We start from the raw sequence: 23,704 nt of genomic DNA, 5'->3' as shown, positions 1-23,704 counted from the left end.
TGTTTACAAGCAGGAAACATTTTCACTGGCCTCCAGAGAAGACATATGGGCATTTAGATTTGCAGCTGTTTAAACAATGTCTGATAAATGTCTGTATATCTACAAGTTCGTCTTCTCTAGTGCATTTTTATAGAATGTTTCAAACATGCAGTCAAATATTTTCAAGTTAGATGAAGTTTAAGAAGTATGTTTATCAAAGTTGTAAGAGAATATGATAAAGATAAAACAAGAGACAAGATATCCTAATGGCCTGTCTTTTTGGCTTGAAGCCAGAGACAAAATATTGACAGTATAAAGGCAAAGTTTTGCAACTCAACTTTAAAAAAGCCATTGCATAAATACAAGGTGGAATTAACTTGGCATCAGCTCATGTAAAATTTTCTGAGGATTTAGCCAGGTGTGTTGGCTGGACAGCCAGAGAGCAATGTCCACTCAGGCTGGAATCGAGGGAGTGCTGTGTGCAGGTTTAAGGTAATTAGTGTTACACTGCCCTCTGGATTGGAAAGACAGCCCTTGATGGCAAATTCTTGTCATTTATGAGAACCTTACTTAGATATAAATAAATGCGTGCCCAGGAGAGTGGAAAGAATAATGTTTCTCTTCAATGAAAACTTTAAGGAATTAGAGGTGGTCAGCCTGAAGAGGAAAGGCAAATGCAAACTGACATGGCCATTTCTAGGTGGGAGAATTGTAATAAGGAAGAGGCAGGCTCTTGGGGGCACTTTCAAAAGTCGGGGCTTTCAACAATGGGAATGATTTCTAAGAGTTAAATTCCATATCTATTAAAAAGAAAATTTCCCCATAATAAAGGACAACAAGCAATATTACAGGTACCAGGGTGACAAGCTCACCATAACTTCGTATGTTTGAGCAAAAGCTAGAGAATCAAAGATGGGTAGAAGCTTGATAGATTCATCTTTATGAGTCCACCTACTTGTTTACCTATTTATATAATCACACTCAAGTAATTTTGCAGATTTGGCCGGCATAAACTAGGCCAGTGATAGTTTTGAGAATGCAGGAAAGCTCAGCCTTCTCCCCAAACACAGTTTAATACCTATCATATCATTAAATGATGAAGTCTCACAAATACAGGGATAAAAAAAGTTGTTTTGTTGAACAAAACACTTGTCCAATTTGGAGAAACTCCATCATACATTCCATAATGGAAATATAATTTGCAAATTGACTGATGAATGTTAATCCAAATCATTGGCCTCTGTTATGGAAGAACTTCTGAAATGTCGAAGAAAAGATTGTGGTCCATTTCTCATTGTGTTTTGTTTCCATTTACATCTGTGTGGAATGATGTAAATGCTTCCCAGTTTGGGGCCACCTGTCTCTGAACAACTGGAAACAGGCGGTACATTCAAGAACTTTAACCAAAACGCATTAACTCCTGATCCCTGGTATCATCGGGGTGATCCCTGGCCGTGGGAATCATCTTTCCTCTCTGTCTTCTCACAGCTGTATGCTCTAAATCACTGCAGGAAAAGTGATTTCCTATTAAAGTGAATGTTTTTTTCAGATCATAAAGCTTGTCAATTCCTCACCATGACTGTTCTCACAGTTTACAGGCCAGTGTCCCTGTAAATCAGGATACGATGGGAAACACTGCAGGGAATGTAAGGAAAATCATTATGGTGGCCCACTAGGACAGTGCATTCGTAAGTATCAATAATTCTAAAATATGGATACTATCAAGCCAGCTGCACCCCAGAAATGCTTTAACCAATTGGACTTGATTTTTTTAAAATCTGGTTGTTGCTTTTATTAGTGCAGACATTATTATAAAATTTACAAGTTTCTGTCAAGCTTTGAAAATAATATTTTGGGGACCAGAGAGATAGTAGAGTGGGTAGGGTGCTTGCCTTGCATGCTGCCAACCTGGGTTCAATCCCCAACATCCCATTTGGTATCCCAAGCCTGTCAGATGTGATTCCTGAGTGCAGAGCTAGAAGTACCCTGAGCACTGCCCAGTATGGCTACAAACCTAATACTAATATTAATAATAATATCTAAATTATGACATTATAAGATATAAATATATTATTATTTTGTTGCCCTGTAAACTTACTTTCTTTGATATTAAAACCTTTAAGCTATATTTGATGTTATATATTTTACAATTATATAAAATTAAAATTCCTGGGTTGTTGCAATCGAACATACTCTGAAGCCATGACTTGTGGACAGCTTTCTGCTGTTAGGATGCATTTTGAAAAAAACATCTACAGGCTAGGAGATAGACCACAGAAAGTCAGCAAGAGAGAATCTCATAGGTCCCTCATAATTCATGTATCTATTTACTTAAAAATATATGTAGCATATCTATTTGGCACTCTAAGGAGTGAACAAATGAGACAAAGCTCTAAACTTCATGGAATGTATGTTTTATTGCCTTTCCTCTGATGTCTTACTTGGTATTATTTGCATGATTTAAAGACCTCAGTCCACTAGAACTTGCTGCAGGGATATAAATGTACAACATTTGTGTTGTCCAGTGCAGGAGTCACTAGTCACATGAAACTATGGAAACTTGCACAGCTTCCCCGTTATCATTATCCCCACCTGAGTGGTGTTGTACACCGTAGATTACTGTATCACTACATCACTGTCATCCCATTGCTCATCGGATTCGCTTGAGCAGGCATCAGTAACATCTCCATTGTGAGAATTGTTGTTATTGTTTTTGGCATATCGAATATGCCACGGGTAGCTTGCCAGGCTCTGTCGTGCGGGTGAGATATGCTCAGTAGCTTCTTGCTGGGCTCTCCGAGAGGGGCAGAATTGAACCCAGGTTGGCTGAATGCAAGGCAAATGCCTACCTGCTGTGCTATCACTCCAGCCCACACCATAGATAACCTGCATTAACACAGCACCAAAGTTTATTGTTTACATTCTAATTTACTCTTGGTGTTATTGATGTAATAGGTTTGGATAAATATATAATGACAGGTATCTATCATAATAATATCACATATAATGTCCCCTGCTTTAAAAATCTACTATTTGTTTATTTCTGATTATTTCTGTTCCTCTGACCCCCAGCCACTGAACAACCACAGATGTCCTTATTGACTCACTGGTTTTACTTTTGCCAGAAAGTCCTGTAGTTGGAAACATACCAGAATGATGCCCTTTCTGACTGACTTTTTCTTTTCTTTCAGCTGAGGTTTTTCTATGTCTTTTCATAGTTTGATAGCTTAAATCATTTTTAATACTGAAAACTATTTAATTGTCTAATTGCAGCACAGTTTATCCATATACCTACTAAAGAACATATTGCATCTAAGTTTTGACGATTAGGAATGAAGTTGCTAATATCTATGGGAAAGTTTTTGTATGGAGATTCATTTTTCACATTTTTTAATCCTTTGAGTAAATAACAAGGAGTAAATAATATTATAAATTATAATGATACAATAATTTGGGTAAATAATTACTATAGATTATAAGGGGCTGGAGCGATAGCACAGTGGTTGGGCTTTCACCTTTCACACGGCTGACCCGAGTTCGATTCCTCCGCCCCTCTTAGAGAGCCTGGCAAGCTACCGAGAGTATCCTACCCGCGAGGCAGAGACTGGCAAGCTACTCATGCGTATTGGATATGCCAAAACCAGTAACAATAAGTCTCTCAATGAGAGACGTTACTGGTGCCCGCTCGAACAAATCGATGAGCAATGGCCTCCCCCTATATAGATTATAATAATTATGATAAGCTTATTCAGACTGGATTTTACTAGAAAAAATTTATGGCTATGAAAATTCTTGGGGAGTCTGTGGCATCCTTGAGTCACCTTGGAGGGCAATTGCAATAGTCACGAGTGTTTTGCCTACCATTAGATCCACATTTCTCACTTATTGAAGAACTCCCATGCAAACTTGCCCACAGATAGTAAAAACATTATTATTATTTCCATGAACTGATTTGTTAGTGTTATAGAGGAATGTATTTTAATAATTGCACAAGTATCAAAAACTATACTGTTATTTTTTAATTTAATTTATTTGGGTTTGGGGGCTACACCCAGTGATGGTCAGGGGTTACTCCCGGCTCTAAGCTCAGGAATCATCCCTGGCGGTGCTTGGTGGGGCCATATGGGATGCCAGGGATTGAACCCAGGTTGGTCATTTACAAGGAAAATTCCTGACCCACTCTACTATCACTCCAGGCTCCCCTGTACTGTTTTTAAGTGCTTACCTCAGAACTGTACAGTGGAGTGATTCTCAGAGTCCAGAGCGCTTATCATTGCACCATGGGATCCTCTCCCTGAGGAGATTCTCACAAGAGAGGAAAGGTCTTTTTTCTTTTTTTCGTCAACAGCAAAGGACTGAGTGACTGACTGTCTCTGTTTCTTCTCACTTCCTCTTTAGCCTGTGACTGCAGCAGGGAAGGGACCCAGGAGCCCATCTGTGACCAGGTCACAGGCACGTGCCACTGCCGAGAGGGTGTGAGTGGCCAGCGATGTGACCACTGTGCCCGAGGTCACGGCCAGGAATTCCCTGCTTGTTTGCGGTGTCATCTGTGCTTTGATCAGTGGGACCACACCATTTCTTCTCTCTCCAAAGCCGTGCAAGGGTTAATTAGGCTGGCTGCTAACATGGAAGATAAAAGAGAGACCCTGTCTGTCTGTGAGGCAGACTTCAAAGGCCTCAGAAAGAACATGTCTGAAATAGAAAAGATTTTGAAACATCCTGTTTTCTCATCTGGAGAATTCTTAAAAGTCAAGGATTATCAAGATTCTGTTGGGTAAGATTTGTGCCCCAAGTAATGGAGATATCCAAGCTCCAGCTTTCTCTTAGCTCCTACTGAACTTGAACAACTTTCAGACTAGGGATGTGCATGTGTCGATACTAGGAAAGTGTTCTGTGCTAGCTTATTAAGCAAACAGATAAACATCTATGTCTGGCCTTTTTTTTTCCTAGTTAAGATTACATGTGATCCAAGTATTATTTTCAGATGCCACTGATTATAACAAAAATCCAATCATTATGAGGTTAATTGGGAAGTTCAATCCTAGAAGAACTGAAAAAGATTCCTGAGTGCAGAGCCAGGAGTAACCCCTGTGCATCGCCGTATGTGACCCAAAAAGAAAAAAAAAAAAAGATCCTGACTTGGGTGGTCAGCTTTTAAAATCATCAGGAAGACACAGGGTCCCATCTCAGATCCTTTACTTCCCCAGCCCCTTTTAGTGTGGAAAAAACCATGAGTGTGTGGAAAAAAGACCCCCCTCAACCTCTCCCCGCACCAAGGGACTTTTCCACAGTGCTGATTGATTTCAAGGAATGCATTTCCCACAGCCTTTCTTTGAAAGAATATCCCTCTTTTTTTAGTTTTTATTCCTTTAGAAGTTAGTAAGAGAAACTGACAAGCTACCAAGAGTTTCCTGTCTGCGTGGGAGAGCCTGGCAAGCTCCCCATCACGTATTCATATGCCAAAACCAGTAACAATGATGGGTCTCATTCTCCTGACCCTGAAAGAGCCTCCAATGCAGCACTGTTAGGAAGGATGAGTAAAGAGAGGCTTCTAAGATCTCAGGGCTAAGACAAATGGAGACATTACTGAGACGGCTCGAGAAAATCAACGATCAACAGGATGATGATGATGATAGTATTTTTTTTTTTTTGCTTTTTGGGTCACACCTGGCAATGCACAGGGGTTACTCCTGGCTCTGCACTCAGGAATTACCCCTGGCCATGCTCAGGGGACCATATGGGATGCTGGGATTTGAACCCGGGTCGGCCGCGTGCAAGGCAAACGCCCTACCCGCTGTGCTATCTCTCCAGCCCCGATGATAGTATTTTTAATACCTATAATATGTTTTTTCAACTATACCCTCATATTTATTAAATCTTTCCAAAGTCTATAGTTATTTAGAACATAAAGCTCATATATTAATGTACAGTTACATGGCATTGTATTACAATGTATTGTCACTTATTTGTTTGTTTGGGCCACAGCCAGCTGTGCTCTGTGTTCAGGGATAACTCCTGGCATGGCTTGGGGAATTCTATGGGGTTCTGGGGATAGAACCAGGGTTGGCTGCAGGCAAGGCAAGCGCCCTATTCACTGTACTAACTCTCCAGACCCCGATCATGTATTATTCAATGTCTTTTTTTCTCACTCATCAAACATTTCTGGGGTTTGTGTTGGTGGCTCTGGGCAGGGATGAGCAAATCAGAACTCACAGCCCACAGATAAAATCCCACACATGACCTATTCTTGTATATAAAGTTTGACTAGAATACAGCAGCATTCACTAATTTACTCAACCTTAATGGCTGCTTTCCGCTCCAGTGACAGAGTTGATCAGTTAGGACAAAGGCATGATAGCTCCCAAGGCTACATATTCACTGTCTGCCATTTTACAGAAAACATTTGCTGATTCACTCTGATTTTCCTTGACTGCCACTGAACTCTAACAACTTTCAGTTCAGAATGTGTTGATGTTAGGAAAATGGTAATAGCTCAGATAATAACCACCTTTGGTTCTTTGTCTTCTTTTCTAGTTCTTAACCTGGGCTGGCTATTAATTGCACAAAACCATAAGGAGTTCAGGAGAGTCTCATACTCTCCTAGGAAAAACACAGTCTACTGAAATAAAATGCTGTGGCTTTATAGAAAAAAATATTCCCTCTGCCTGCAAGGAGTAGTTAAAAGTTTTAAAAGCTGCAAAGTTTTATGTTACATACAACACACGTTTAAATATAAGATTATTCATCATTAATAAATTAATATCCCCAAATCTATAGTAATTTCTCTTGAAAGTTCCACAAGGAATATGACATAACCCACCTCAAAGATTTAAGGCAGCACCATCTGCATCCAAAACACAGCTATGGGCTCCCAGGGAAGTCACATAGCCACGGCATGCTGGAAGTGAGACAAGACCACTGTACTTTTCGAGAGCCATCATATATCTGGAGCTTTATGGAAATACCCTTTTCTCCACTTTTAGATAAAACCAGCCACTCCTCTAAACATCTCTGCCCAGGCTGACAAAACCATGCTTGAGGGTGAATTTTGGTTCAAAGATGGCTGATGTATGTTGATAGAAAATGGTAGACAAAAATAGGATAGTCCACAATGGATGTTCTAGACAGAGAAACTGCAAGAGCCCAGAGCAGAGCCAGAGAGAAGAGAGTAAGGAGAGTCCCATAGACGGGGCCTGGAAGGTGAGAAAATGTTGTCTCCTGGGCCTTTCAGCCAGAAGCCAGAGTATGGTCTCCCTCCTGAGCAACCCTGAATGTTTAATCCTCTTTAACAGCCACCAAATTGCACTTCTTCCATGAAAGCTGCCCCGATCCAAGTCAGAGAGAAAGGCATGCCTCCTTTGAATCATTCACCATTTGCTTACAGAGACTTATAAGGGTGAAGATGCCTTTTTTCAAAACTCTCCATGCTGGTATAGTGACAGATTAAATGTCTGTTGGATAAGTTAAAGGCAAAGGGACGGAGGAAAACAAAGAAACCAAGTTGTCATGAACATAGAAGTCAAACCACTTTGGTTCAAATCCATCTACAGATGTGTGGCCCTACGCAATCTATTTCATCTCTCCAAGCTTTAATTTCTTCATTAGAAAGGAGTACAAATGGGTCAGAGGTCAAGAATATTATTAAAGTACTAGAGCATGTGCTTTACAGATTGGAGGTCTAAGATTTAATGCCCAGATGCAAATGATTCCTAAGAGTCACTGGGTGAAGTTCTCAACCTCTGTACTTCACCACCACTATGATAGAAAGGGAGCATCCGATACTTTCTAGCTTGGGATTCTTGTGAGAATTATTCAAGACAAGTCATTTGGTGTAGCATCTGCAATATAGGAAGCACTTAAAGTACTAATTATAATTATAATAGTAATTACTATTATTGTTATTAGTCTTAGCCTGAAGAATTATAGTCTTGACAGTTGGAGCCTAAAGGAAAAATCTGAAGATTAGAGAGCTAGAGCAGAAAATGCAAGGAAACATTAGTTATACTTTGCATTCGTGCCAAGATAAATTAGTCCTGTAAATTCACCTTGTAATTTCCCCCAAATGTGCTCAAGATTTGTACTCAATTTCTCCATCATGAGGGATATACCAATTACTCACTTGAACCAACTGTGTTGGTTGAACTGAACAGATTGAAGGACAAGCGAGTCATCAAAGAAGAAGGTGAAGAAGGATGAACACACCTAGTAGAGTACTAACCAATAAGGAAACCTTGTTACTCGTGGAACTGAAGTAAGAATCCTGAACAGAAGCAGCCCCAAAAGGAAGCTTTCTAGAAGCAGATTTATTCTGAGAGGAACCGGTTTTTCACCAGAGGCTGGGGGAGGAGTTCTATATTAAAAGTCCAAAGTAGCCTGGCATTCTTAGACTAATTGAAATGAACCATGTCTGAGTACATGGTTCTAAAATTCCCAGGGAAAAGAGAGAGCACAAACAGTTGAAAACAAAAGATTTAAAGACCTTTATTCAACTAGCTCATATGCAGATCATTATTTTTTAATTCAAAAATATTTTTATTGTTGAAAATGGATATTAGGTGACATGGTTGCAATCATGCTAATTTGCATAACACCACCACCAAAGTGCCCAAGACACTCCTCAAGCAGACCCCCATTGTACCTTCCTGCCCTTCTTTACTTGTTATTCTATTTTGCAGTCAAAGGTTAAGTGTTCTGCTTCATTCAGTACCATCTATCTCCTTGTTTTGTTTCTCTAGATACCACAGATGAGTGAAAAATACCACATCTGGTATTTGTTTTTCCCCCTCTGATTTATTTCACGTAACACGGTACCCACCAGTTACATCAAAGTTGCACTCAAATGCAAGATTTCAACTTTTCTTTCAGCTGTGTAGTATTTTGTTTAGCTAGCTAGATAGATATTACAGCTTCTTCATCCATTAATCTGTCATTGGACATTTGGATTTGTTTTGATATTTGTTTTGATATTTTAGCTATTGTACTTAACACTATATGAACAAAGGTATGCATATGTCTTTTTGAATTTATAATTTTGTGTTCTTGGGATAGATGCTAAGAAGTGTGACAGAATGGGTCATATGGAAACTTTATTCTTCAGTATATGTTTTAAGTCTCCATACTAATTTTCACAGACTACATCCCAACCAACAATGAAAAAAGATTCCTGTTTCACCATATCCCAACCAGTACTGGTTGTTTCATCCTTTTAATGTATCCCATTCTCACTGATCTGAGTGAGATAATATACAATACAGATCATATTTCAAGTGCTGAAATATTCCAAGAAGTTAAATTAACCAGAAAGAGACACAACATAAACAGAATTATAAACTGTGAAATGGAAAAACTGGGGGAGAGGAATTTAATTTTTAGAGTATCTAACAGTGAGGGCAAATTTTTAATATATTTTTGTCCAAAATCTATCAAATGTTAATATAATTCTGCTATTTTACTCACATTTTCCCCTCTAGGAAACAAATCATGCAACTAAGTAAACAACTGAAACCAGTGTATGAATTTCGAGATCTAAAAGAAACAATAATGACAATGGGAAATACAGCAAATTTCTTGGTTGAAGATATTCAGAAAAAAGTTGGTTTGTTCTCCAAAGCCCACAACACAAGCATCATGGGTAAGAGAAGAATGCGCTTTCTGTTTCTGCACAAAGGTTGAAGAAAACCATAGTGCATTCCATTAGTGAGTCACCCTCTACTTACCACCATAGCCCGAGCACTTTGAAACATAAAAACACACCCATTAAAGGAATTATTTGTACACGAATTTTTCAACTTTTTAAACATTGGCTAGTCTGGATAGCATTTGCTCAAAATAACAAATAAAGTTAACTATAGCTGATACTGAACAAATATTGACACCCAAAGTAAACTAATGCCAAATGACTCAGGGTAATAGGCAACTTGAGTAACAGGCTACTTGGAAATTCTAATTTTACTAGAAAAAAGAGGATAGGGATAAGTCATTGCCTTCTGTTGCAGTTTTTGTGTTTTTTTTTTAATATATGCCATTCTCAATGATATGACAGGGCTCCGTTTCCTGCCACCATAACTTCAAAGGAGCATAAAGGAGTTAAACACAAAAATCTTCCTAAGAATTTTGTAAGGACATAGAGTCTTATATTAGACACACTTCATTCATATTGCATAATTCTTGAAAATGAATGGGAGCCATGTCAAAGCCAAGATCTATTTGGAGGAGAAATGAAACTTTTTAAGTAAAACTTCAGTTAGCTACTTTATATTCCACATATGAGTGTGATCTTTCTATGTCTATCTCTTTCTTTCTGACTCATTTCACTCAACATGATACTTTCCATGTTGATCCACTTATATGCAAATTTTATGACTTTGTCTTTTCTAACAGCTGCATAGTATTCCATTGTGTAGATGTACCAACATTTCTTTAACCAGTCATCTGTTTTTGGGCACTCTGGTTTCTTCCAGATTTTGGCTATTGTAAACAGTGCTGCAATGAACATACAAAATGGGACACTAACACCCAGGAGTAGTAGAGATAAGATCCAGGAGGTCTGCCCCATAGCTTGGAAACTGGCCTCACATGCTGGGGGAAAAGGCAGCAGAGATAGAGAAGGGAACACCTAGTAGACAATTTTGGGAGGACCCACTCAGGTTGAAAGCTGTATACCAAAAGTAGACTATAGACCGAACATGATGGCCACTAAATACCTCTGTTGCAAACAACAACACCCAACAGGAGAGAGAACAAAAGGGAATGCCCTGCCACAGAGGCAGGATGAGGTGGTGGGGGTTGGAGTGGGGTGGGATGGGAGGGATACTGGGAACATTGGTGGGGGATAATGGGCACTGGTGGAGGGATGTAAACCAAATGCAAACATAAAAGTTCATAAGTTTGTAACTGTACCTCATGGTGATTCACTAATAAAAAAAAAACATTTCAGTTAGCACTTCTTATCTCCAATAAAATCCTCTTTTGGAAACAGACCATGTTACTGCCAACAGTTCGATTCCACCATCCCTCTCGGAGAGCCTGGCAAGCTACCAAGAGTATCTCGCCCGCTCGGCAGAGCCTGGCATGCTCCCCGTGGCATATTCGATATGCCAAAAAACAGTAACAACAAGTCTCACAATGGAGACGTTACTGGTGCCCGCTCGAGCAAATCGATGAGCAATAGGATGACAGTGACAGTGACTTCCAATAGAAACAGCACTGAACTTATTCACACCTAACCCCACCTCACCTCACTAACAGAGAGGTAGAGGGGGAGTAAACATGAAACCCATCTCAAGGTAAAAAACATTGATGCATCTGTTTTCTATCTGATCTTACTTAAAAGAGAAAACAAAAGACAATAATGACCTTAAAGGAAGGCCTAAGTTTAATACAATAACTATTTATTATGCTCAGTGAACACTCAATTGCAAGAAATTAACTGTGTTTCTAGAAGTCTTTGTCCACCAAACAACCAAAAATTCTTCAATGGTCATCCAACTCAGGTAAAAGAATGTCAAACTGTCTCCATCTCAATCCTCTCATCCATCAGATCAATAACGAGTTTTGCCTTTGGTGCCTGAAACTATGTCCTTGCCCTTCAGTTATTTCAATTTTGTGAATGACATGGGTATGTAAACAATCCCAAACATTGAATGGACCATTAGAGTGTCTTCAAGGCACTTTGGGGACATAAGCAAGAATGTAATTTTTCATATGCATTAGACACGGCTTCCTAAAGTAGGGAAATTTGATTTGAACTTCAAAGGATGAGGTCTAAATTCTATTTCACATTTGCTAAAGAATGGTAAAAAATAATGGCAAGCAATAGGAATATGTTAATTTTTTCCCCTTTGTAGCAAATTCAAAGCATGATGTGTTAATAGTATGTTAGTACAAAAATTTAGATGAGGGGCCAGACAGTACAGTGGGTAGGGCATTTGCCTTGTATGCAGTCAACCCAGGTTCAATGCTTGACCAATCCTATATGGCCCCCTGAGCATGGTCAAGAGGAATCCCTGAGCACAGAACCAGAAATAAATACTGAGCATAGCTGGGTGTGACCCCCAAATCAAATAGATATGTGTGTATTCTTCTGGATATATATATATGAGACACCTTATCTTGTTTTAAAATTTTTTTTAAATTTTATTGAATCACCATGAGATATAGTTACAAGCTTTCATTTTTTGAGTTACAATCACACAATGATCAAACACCCAGCCCTCCACCAGTGCACATTCCCCACCATCAATATCTCCAGTATACCCCCCTTTATAACCCTCCCCCTACCTCCATGGCAGACAATTTCCCCTATACTCTCTCTGCTTTTGCACATCATGGATTGCAGTACAGATACTGAGAGGTTATCATGTTTGGTCCTTTATCTACTTTCAGCATGCATCTTCCATCCTGACCGATCCCTCCAACCTTCATTTTCTTAGTGATCCCTTCTCTATTCCAGCTGCTTTTTTTTTTCCCAACTCATGAGGCAGGCTTTCAACTATGGAGCAATCTTCCTGGCCCTTACGTCTACTGTCCTTGGGTATCAGTCTCATGTTGCTTTTTTACTCCAAATGAGTGCAATTCTTCTATAGCTGTCCCTCTCTTTCTGACTCATTTCACGACATCTTATCTTTTAAATCTGCTGAATATATATTCAGCAGACTTAAAGATATTTCTTCTTAAAAGACACTTCAACATTGTCTCTCCTATTCACATTATAATTAAAAAGATCAGGATACAATGGCTCCAGTAGCTAAGATATAGAATTAGAATTTAAAGCTCCAGGATACTATTAATTACATTCAAACTTGTGGTATTTATTTTGTAAATTTATATGTTGATTTAAAATGCAGGCAGGGGCTGGAGCAATAGCACAGCAGGTAAAATGTTTGCCTTGCATGCGGTCAACCCGGGTTCTAATCCCAGCATCCCATATGGTCCCCTGAGCACTGCCAGGTGTAATTCCTGAGTGAAGAGCCAGGAGTAACCCCTGTGCATCACCGGGTGTGACCCAAAACCCCCCAAAAAATAAAAATAAAAATAAAATAAAATAAAATGAAGGCAATACTGAGTATGCTTAAGAACCCGGGCTCTGGAGTCAAACAACCTGGGCTCCAACCTTGATTTTATTTCTGCCCAATCAATGAAATGTAAGGTTAATAATCTGCCTCTTCAGAGCCTCACTTTCTCATTTTTTTTTTTTTGGGTCACACCCGGCGATGCACAGGGGTTACTCCTGGTTCTACACTCAGGAATTACTCCTGGCGGTGCTCAGGGGACCATATGGGATGCTGGGATTCGAACCCGGGTCGGCCGCGTGCAAGGCAAACGCCCTACCGCTGTGCTATCGCTCCAGCCCCTCACTTTCTCATCTTTAAAATGAGGATGATCATAGTAATGTGCACTTTACATTGTTTATGAAGAATAAGGAAGAGTATTGATTAGGAAGCACAAGTTGGAATACCTGTTCAAGAATGTTAGATCTTATCAGCCTCAGGGATCAGCAAAGACAATCCACTCAGCGTATCTCCTCACTCTACTTCCTGTTTCTGTAACTAAAGTGTTATTAGAAGGCCACCTCTGGGACTTAATTATGCATTGTCTATGACTGCTTTCACTCTCCAGTGGCAGATTATTCTCTGATTCTTCGCAGAAGTACTTGGGAATATCTTCATGTTCTCAGTCTTAATAAATTATTATCACTAATTTATAGATAAGCAATCCAAGATTAACTGATTTACTTCTGGACATAACCAGAAAGTAAACGGGGGTAAAGTCAGAATTATTACCATTAGGAATATTTATAATTAAATGCTTTCCATGTATTATATCTATTTATTATATCTATTACATTACAACTGGGCTGAATCGATAGCACAACTGTAGGGCATTTGCCTTACACGCAGCCGACCCGGGTTTGATTCCTCCACCCCTCTCGGAGAGTCCGGCAAGCTACCAAGAGTATCCTGCCTGCGCGGCAGAGCCTGGCAAGCTACTCGTGGTGTGTTCGATATGCCAAAAACAGTAACAACAAGTCTCACAATGGAGACATTACTGGTGCCTGCTGGAGCAAATCGATGAGCACCAGGATGACAATGACAGTGACAGTGACATTACAATTAATCCTTCAGTTCAAGGAAGAGGATGTAAAAATTTGAGATTTTGTTTTTTTATGTTTTGTTTTTGGGTCACATCTGTTGTGCTCAGGTGCTTGCTTTGGCAGCACATATACTAAAATGGGAACATCTGTTGTGCTCAGGACTTACTCTTGTCTCTGTGCTCAGGGATCATTCCTGGTGGGATTTGAGGAACCACATATAGTGCCAGGGATTCGAACCTGTGTCAGTTGTGTGTAAGGCAAGCACTATACTCCCTGTGCTATCTCCCTGAACTGAATTTTTGTATTAGTCATTGAAAATAAGACTGTTCAAACTGTGAAATGATTATCTTGATAGCTAATATATAATTTCATTTTGTTTTTACAAAATTTATATTCTCTAAATTTGCATGTAGATTCCTTAGAGAATATCAAGATGTATTATCAAAGATCATCATCTGCTGAAAAGATAACTAAGAAAACTTTCTCTGACATAAATAACTCTAAAAAAAGCAGGACTGACTTAGTTACCACCTTAGATACACTATTCTCAAAAGGAAACTTATCATTGGAAACATTAAAGCAAATTAAGGTACCAGATATCCAAATACTGACTGAAAAGGTAAATATTTGTGATGATACAGTGAAACTATATATTGTTTCTACTTGGCAAAATTGTTTTGACTTCTTCGATTTTATTACCCTATCTTGCATTTTTATTGATATTATATAAATACATACGTGTATAAAATGTACATGCTTTTATTTATGATTCAAAAATATCTTTAGTTTTATGTTGAAGTTTGATAAAAGTCAAAGTAAATATCATTACTTGAATTTATTCTTCTATATTAATTGCTATTTTCAATATGGTAAAGATTCTGAACATTTGTTTTTCCTACCTTGTTATAAGTAGGAAGTCATTTCTATGTTTTGTTTGTTTGGGGGCCACCCCCAACTGTGTGCAGGACTTACTCATGACCTGTGCTCAGGGATCACTCCTAGCAAGGTTCAGAGAACCGTATAGGGTGCCAGGGATCAAACCTGGGCCAGCCACACGCAAGGCAACACTTAACCCACTGTATTATCACGGGGCCCTGGTCACTTCTGTTTTTCAAAGTGAATTTAACATGGGAAGCATAGATAATTATCTTACCCCAAACTTTAAGTATAAAAATGATTGGCGGGCCAAAGTGATAGTACAGCAGGTAGGACGTTTGCCTTGCACGCAGCTGACCCGAGTTCAATCCCCAGCATCCCATTGGTCCTCCAAGCACCACCAGGAGTAATTCCTGAGTGCAAAGTCAGGAGTAACCCCTGAGCATCACCGGGTGTCACCCAAAAAGAAAAAAAAGTTGGCATGATGTTGATGGTTGAGATATTCAGCTATTTTGAAAGTTATAATGGATTGCCAGCATCTATGAAGCATGAAGAACTATTAGAGAGGCCATGAGCCTGAGTGGTATTAGAGAATAAACTCTCCCCATGCGTTACTTTTCACCATGAATTATTTCCCTTGTAAGGTGTGTGGAAACCACCTGTGTGTGAGTTCATCCTGCAGTAGCCCTCTTTGTCCTGGCTCCCTGAATCTGTCCAGAAATGCCTTCCAGAAAGCTCGGGAAGCAGAATCTGTGATTCACAATTTGAACAACCAGGTTCAAGGATTGAAAACTCAGGTAAATATCTTTCTTTGCTTTATTTGTAAAGTGCTTTGAAATTCAGGGTCTCAGGATCAAAGGATTGAGGATAGGACTAAAGTCTCAGCCAAGGTACATCCGCATATGCACAGAAACTTGCATGCTCACACATGCATGCATACATGCACATATGAACAAGCATGCACACACACATAGTGCTACAGTCTACTTTATGGCATCAGCTCTACGAGTCTGAACCTCAGATGGTTCTCTGTTCTTGCTCTACAAGTTCCAAGATCCAATTTTGAACCAAGCTGCAGAGTAGTCTACGTATGCTAAATGTTGACTTTTTCCATTTGTGTGGTCCTAATTCTGTACTTCTACATAGTTTCCACTTATGTTATTCCTCATTGCTCTAACAAAAATTCATTGAATACCTACTACATGTAAAGCATTTGTCCAGGTCAATGTTTCCCAAAATGAGTTGGGGGATGCTGGAAAGATCTGGGAATGGGGGTAGTAGTAGACTTGGATGCAAACGGGGTACACTTTCTCTCTGTTTGATTAAAGAATATAGATGTCCAGGAAGGTACTGAGTAACTTTGTTTCTGAAAAGGAGGTGGAAAGCCAAATAAGTCTGGGAACCTCTGCTCTGGGTATGGGGACTACGGCAATGAACATAAAATAAAGGCAACTCCTGATGGTATAATCCATGGTCAAAACGATGCAACTATTTAATGTAATTTTAAACAATTACATTGTTCCTTTACCCCTAAAATCCAACCACCCTTTAAACAAATACTATATTAAGCTGTTTCTTGTCAAAGATAACTCCTATACCTCTTAGTAAAATCAGGCTTAATCAGCACATTAATAGAAACTGCAAGACGAGGGTGGGCAAGTTGTCCTGTTGATAAAATGGGGTGCTGTTTTCCACTTGATTAGAAGAAGGAACAGTGCCAAAAGAGATTGTGAGAGAATTTTCAAGAGTCAATTATGGTCGAGAATGGATTGCAGAAGCATGTTTTAAGAGTGAAGTAATTTAACAGACTGAATATGCCATAGACTAACCTACTCAGATTATCTGGATCTTCCAGTGCTGTCCTGTCCAGAGTATTTCTGGAATTTTAATTTTATAGCTATGCATTTATTAGTTAACTGCTATCCATTTTTACTGAGACATAACTAACATGTAACACTGTTACATATGTTGCAAAGTGATTGCTACGGGGTTTTTCATATATATTTTTTCTTTTTTGGGGTCACACGCAGAGATGCACTGGGGTTACTTATGGCTCATGCACTCAGGAATTACTCCTGGCAGTGCTCAGGGGACCATATGGGATGCTGGGAATCCAACCCAGGTCGGCCGCATGCAAGGCAAATGCCCTACCCTCTGGACTATCACTCCAGCCTCCACCCCCTTTTTTTTTTAATACATCATCACACAACTGGAGGATTTTGTTTGTTTATTTGTTTTGGCTACATGTGACAGCACTCAGGGCTTACTCCTCGCTCTGTGCTCAGGGATCACTCCTAATGGAGCTCAGGGGACCATCTTTTGTGACAGGATCAAACCCAGGTCAGCCGCATGCAAGACAAGCACCCACATGCTGTATTATAGCTCTGGCCCGACAGCATTTTTCTACAATAGGAACTTCTAAGGCCTATTCTTTTAGCAACTGCTTTCCCATTTTAAAAGTTCTAGAGAATTAAGGCATAATTCTCAGAAATTAAGATACATATCTTGAAACATTTAAATATATCCCTTTTTTCTTCATCATTTGCCAGCTACTAGAATTAAATCCTTTCCCACAAATCTGTATGACTCAAATTAAGCAGGCTCCTTTTGTGGAAAATAAAGGAAGCAGTTTCTTACAGGGCTTGATATTAATTAGCCCTATTTCTGTCATGATTAATTTATTCAATACAGCTGAGTTTGTTCATGATATTCTCCTGTTCCTTTCTGCTTCTTCTCTTTCTCTAACTTGTAGGACTCCTAGGGGAAATTCCATGACTTTTCTAAAGTTGCACAAGTAAGAATTTGCATGTCTAGGTTGCAAGCCCTTTAGTTGGATAATTTGTCCAAGTAGACAAAGTATTTGGAACTTATTATTGTAGCTTGCTTTTAGTTCAAATTCACTTATTAAAAAGAAAACTTTCTTTCAGTTTTAAAGAAAGTTCAGATCTTATACAATGGGAATGTTTAGAAGAGCTACTATTTTATCTACTTATTTATTTATTTTTATTGAATCACCATGAGTTACAGTTACGAAACTTTCATGTTTGAGTTTCAGCCATACAATCATTGAACACACATCCCTCCACCAGGGTACATTTTCCACTACCAATGTCCTCAGCATCCCTCCCAGAACAACTATTTTAACTTACATATTTAAACATGATTTAAATTTAAGAAAATTAAACATAACAGTCACTGTAAGTAGCCCAGTACATTTTTGTGAAACTTATTGGTATAGAATACTTAAACTCATCAAAACATAGTTTGTGTGTTAGATTTTTATAAGTCAATATTGATTTTAAATAATATTTTTGATTATTGGTAATTAGAGATTATCCTTAAAAGATAAGTGCATGTCATTAAGAAAATTTGATACTTCGAACACCATTAGGAGTGACCTAGAGCACTGAGCTTGGAGTAGCTCTTTAGCACTATGGGTGGTCCAAACAGCAATAATAATTAAATATTTATCCATTAGAAGGAGGTAAATTACTAAATTACCCATAAATTAACAAATTACTTGACATTATCATAAATTACTTTCTATTAATTACATGATTACATTACATGATGTCTGGAATTTGCATTAAAATAATCCTGAGGGAGGGTAAAGATGAGAAAATATTAGCCAGTGTGTACCCTGCTGACTAATACACTGGGTCACTAGTTCTTCATTTTCACATGCCTGTAGTAAAATGTCTCTAATATAAAAATAAAGAAAATTTGGTAGTGAAAAAAAATCATTTTAAGAGAGTCCTTTAAAATGAATCTGTTGTTTGATAATCTAGATTTCTATTCCACTTTTATTTATTTATTTGGTTTGGGGGCCACACCCAGTGATGCTCAGAGGTTACTGCTGGCTCTGTACTCAGGAACTACTCCGGGAAGTGTATAGTCCTATGTCTCTGGACCCATATTCCACTTCTATTAACAGCATTATAGACCCAGATACATCATCGGTATCAAAGAACATGCCTCACTATATGTTTTTCTTTCTAATGTCTTATTGCAGATAAAAAATACAAGCAAACTGGCAGAAGTCTCCCAAAACAATACCTTACAGCTGAGTGAGAAACTAAGAAATATGAAAAACCAAAGTGAATCTGAAGAAGAAAAAATAAATCTTTTAATTAAAAAACTGAAAAAATTTGTGTTAGGTAATATAAAAAATATTGGGATTAGGTTTTATTTCTTTCTTTAAAAATAGATATGCACAAACATCACAGTTATAAATAATAGTAGCACTGTAGCACTGTCGTCCCGTTGTTCATCAATTTGCTTGAGCAGGCACCAGTAACATCACCATTGTGAGACTTATTGTTACTGTTTTTGGCATATCGAATGCACCACAGGTAGCTTGCCAGGCTCTGTCGGGCGGGTGGAATACTCTCTGTAGCTTGCCGAGCTCTCTGAAAGGGACGGAGGAATCAAACCCAGGTCAGCCACGTGCAAGGCAAACACCCTACCCGCTGTGCTATCACTCCAGCTTGTGAACCTAGTATCATATATATGTATATATATACATATATATATACATATGTATATATACATATGTACATATGTATATATACATATATACATATATACATATATATGATATGATATTCTAGCTCTTGTGCAGAATGTGGAGTGCGCATTGGACACTCAGAGACTTTTCCTTGCTTTGTGCTCAGGGGATACTCCAGGGGCTTTTATAAAATATTAATTTTTTATTAAATCCTAGAATGTAGTTAAAATTTCAAATGAGTGATTGTAGTGTTGAAAGTTACTTCAGTTTGCATTTAAAAAGGAAATGCAGGGCCAGCGAGAGTGCAGAGGTTGCCTTGTACACAGCTGACCCTGGTTTGATCCCCAGCACTGCATATGGTCCCTTGAGCATTACCAGGAGTGGCCGCTAAGCAGAAAACCAGGAGTCGCCACTGAACATCTCTAGATGTAGCATCCCTACAAGTTAAATGAAAAGAAAATCCAACAAGATTATCCTAATAATCCATTATAACATTTAAATATGCGTTTAAAAAGAAGAAATTATTGGATTCCCTAATGTCAGGATTCTATCTTTTTCTTACCTGTCAAACCACATAAGCTCAAGGTATGGCAAATTTTAATTAATATATCAAATACTGTCAGAATGGAACATCAAAAGAATGTTTATTATATGTATGAGACTCTGGATTCAACCCTCAGGCATCCCCTCCTAAAAATATATGGTTATTAGCTGCTCTCAAGTATTTTCCAAGTTTCATATTGTTTTTATGTGATGGGCCAGAAGGAGCTTTATAAATCATTATTTTATCATTATTATTATTTTATTATTCTTCATTGTGCCTTATCTTGGGAAAGAATTGTTTCAAGCTCCAGAGAACTATTGGTTAAATATAAGAATCCTACAGTGCAGTTAGAAATTAACCTGAACATAATGTCATTTGGGCCTACCAACATATGTACTTACCTTCAGAAGTTTCTGATTTCAGCTGTTTTCTTTATCCACTAGTTTGAACACTCCTCACATGAATTCACTGGTTACTGAGGTGTCTGTTAGAATCTATGCAATCACTTCATTTAACTCTCTAATATTTATGAGATACCTGTGATGAGGCAATTTTTCCATTTCAGTGTTTCTAGAAATTGCATTAAAAGGTCCTACTCCTTATTTCATAATTAAGTAAAAAAAAATCATTCAATACAAATGAGCCAGTAAGAATGAATGGGAGAGAAAGCAGTCTAGGGGACATTATGTTTGTTCAAAAGCAAATTTTTGACATACTACTGGGCTGGAGCGATAGCACAGCGGGGAGGGCGTTTGCCTTGCATGTGGCCAACCTGGGTTCAATCCCCGGCATCCCATATGGTCCCCTGAGCACTTCCAGGGGTAATTCCTGAGTTCAGAGCCAGGAGTAACCCCTGTGCATCGCCGGGTGTGACCCAAAAAGCAAAAAAAAAAAAAATTTTGACATACTAGATAGATTGATAGTGACTATCCAGAACCAGGAACTAGTCAGACTCTGAAATGTAGTAGCTATTTCTGCAGATATAGGTCAATATAAATACCAAAATGAAAACAAAGTCACAACTGCCAAATGAGTCGTATGAAAATAGTAACACAGAGCCCTGAGCTCCAACAATGATTGTAACTAGGGATGCATGCTTGTGCCATATCACTCAAACGCCAAAATCTGCCCCTGGTTCTCACTATCTTCTGAAAAAGTGCAAGTTCCTCAGCATATGTAGGGGCTGATGTGATCTGCCCCAGGCCTTTCCAAACTTGTTCCCTTCCGTTATTCACCCCACACTCCTGTCAAGAGAGATCTGTGTTTTTTTTTTCACCCAAGTTTTTGTTTCAATAGCTCTCTCAGCTGAGAGTACTATGGGGTCCATCTTTGCCACACACCTCCATAAATTTTATCTCTGTGGTCCTCCAAGCTACAGGTCAGATTCCCCCTGCTTTTTTTTTGGTTTAGGGACACATTTTGGGGTACTCAGCGCTTATTTCTGACTTTGCTCTCAGGGGTCACTCCTCGTAGGGCTTAGGACGACATCTGGGATGCTAAGATTCCAGCCCGGATCATCGATATAGAAGGCAACTACCCCACCCGTTGTACTCACTTTCCAGAACCTAAAAGTCCTTTTTTGACTCTTTTCCTGATAATATTTTCTTATTCCTCTAGACTTCACATTGATTTTTCTTATACTTACCACATCTGTTCTTATCTAGCCAGAGGTATTTATATAGAATGGCTTATTTTCCCTTTGATGATCAGATGTATATCTAATTAAACTGTGCCCTATTGGATTTAGCATTATTCTCAGGAAAGAGCCAAAACACAAAAAGCATATTTCCCCAAAGACTAACCATTGTAGTTCTCAAAGGGGGAAATTTTATTTTTCTGAAATGTAAGGCATAGATATATTGTAAAGACTCTTATCTGTTATTTATATGATACTTAACCCTATGCTGTCATGTTCCCTCCTCAAAACTCAAGATCCACAGAGCATTAGAATCTAGTTTTAATAGGTCTAAACTCAGTACTTCTCTGTTATCTTCTTTGTCTTGCTTGGCTCCTTACAGGATCTAAACATTTTTAATGGTTTTTGAATATGTAATTACAATGAATAAATTAGAGGAAAGTCATTTTATAGAACACAGACAATGTTTCATATCTATAGTTACTCAGTGTTCTCACAAGCATTGGTGAACCATGTATTCAGCACTGTGTAGCATTATTTCTCTCAGAAAGACTAGGAAATTCAAAAGGAAACCTATGGACATGTCACTGTCACTGTCATCCCGTTGCTCATCGATTTGTTCGAGTGGGCACCAGTAACGTCTCTCATTGAGAGACTTATTGTTACTGTTTTTGGCATATCCAATATGCCACGGGTAGCTTGCCAGGCTCTGCCTCGCGGGCTCGATAGTCTCGGTAGCTTGCCGGGCTCTCCGAGAGGGGCGGAGGAATCGAACTCGGGTCGGCCCCGTGAAAGGCGAATGCCCAACCACTGTGTTATCGCTCCAGCCCCATGGACATGTATAACCTAATTTTTGTTTTCTAGGGATACATAAACACATACAAGGGTATTTGGCTTAGAATTTGTTGTGACTCTATTTGTGAGATATAATATTTCATAAGGAGAAGCAATTACCTACAACCTATTTTCTTACTTAAGAGGAAAACGTGCCTCCAGAGGACATAGAGAAAGTTGCAAATCATGTATTTGACACCCACCTACCAATAGCATCACAAAATATAACCGATGAACTTGACAAAGTACGGAAACTTATGCAACTTCGTGAGGACTATAAGAGAGATGAGAAGAGGCTAAAGAAAGCAGGAGATGAAGTTCCAAAGATTTTACAAAAGGCCAAAGAAGCTGAGTGAGTACCATATTCATAATCTCATCATGCTTGAAGAGGCCTTCTACTAGGTCATCTGAAAAATGCTTGCTGAACGGGCTCTAATGTTCATATATTACTTATTAGTGCTTCAGTGCCTCCACTGAGGGCTAACCTATCTTTAGAGGTGCTCTGAGAAGCTGGAAAATTTGGAAGCAGCTTGCAGGAATGCTTATTTTCTGTTTTTCTTAGATTCTGAGGTCTGTTACCTCTTCTTACAAATAATATATATAATATGTGACTCATACTAGTTAGATGACAGTATCTTTAACAGGTGGTAGAGATATTGGTATCTTATTCCATTCTTGTTCACCTTTTTAATTTCTTGTTCTCATTTCTTTTTTATTAATTTCTTTTTTTGTTGTTGTTTTGTTTTGCTTTTTGGGTCACACCCGGTGATGCACAGGGGTTACTCCTGGCTCTGCATGCAGGAATCACCCCTGGCGGTGCTCAGGGGACCATATGGGATACTGGGAATCGAACCTGGGTAGGCTGCATGCAAGGCAAACACCCTACCTGCTGTGCTATTGCTCCAGCCCTCTTCTTTTTAATTTTTAAATTTTAACTAAAAAACATTTTAAATTGAACCACCATGATATATAGTTACAAAGTTGTTCAAGATTGAGTTTTAGTCATACAAGTTTCCAACACCTATCAGTAGTGAACATTTCCCACCACCAATGTCACCAGTTTCCCTCCCCACCAATCCCCAATCCTTTCCCTCAGCCTGCCTCTATGGCAGATACTTTCCTCCCTCCCTCCCTCCCTCCCTCCCTCCCTCCCTCCCTCCCTCCCTCCCTCCCTCCCTCCCTCCCTCCCTCCCTCCCTCCCTCCCTTCCTCCCTCCCTCCCTTCTTTCCTTCCTTC

At 38.9% G+C, this 23,704-nt stretch overlaps 1 protein-coding gene across 1 annotated transcript in view; it reads left to right on the top strand.

The window, feature by feature from the left end:
* LAMB4 (laminin subunit beta 4) overlaps positions 1-23,704 on the top strand; it is a 113,123-nt gene that overhangs the window by 71,770 nt on the left and 17,649 nt on the right. Inside the window, exons 23-30 of the mRNA XM_004602100.2 lie at positions 1,571-1,667; positions 4,378-4,753; positions 9,450-9,610; positions 14,485-14,700; positions 15,301-15,332; positions 15,592-15,744; positions 18,960-19,104; positions 22,613-22,820. Of these exons, the coding sequence (XP_004602157.2) occupies positions 1,571-1,667; positions 4,378-4,753; positions 9,450-9,610; positions 14,485-14,700; positions 15,301-15,332; positions 15,592-15,744; positions 18,960-19,104; positions 22,613-22,820 (1,388 nt within the window). The remainder of the gene's footprint in view (positions 1-1,570; positions 1,668-4,377; positions 4,754-9,449; positions 9,611-14,484; positions 14,701-15,300; positions 15,333-15,591; positions 15,745-18,959; positions 19,105-22,612; positions 22,821-23,704) is intronic.

This window comes from Sorex araneus, chromosome 1 (genome assembly GCF_027595985.1).
Source record: "Sorex araneus isolate mSorAra2 chromosome 1, mSorAra2.pri, whole genome shotgun sequence".
NCBI classification, from domain to species: Eukaryota; Metazoa; Chordata; class Mammalia; order Eulipotyphla; family Soricidae; genus Sorex; species Sorex araneus.
Note: the sequence above shows the minus strand (reverse complement) of the source record. Positions and strands in the feature narration are given on the sequence as shown.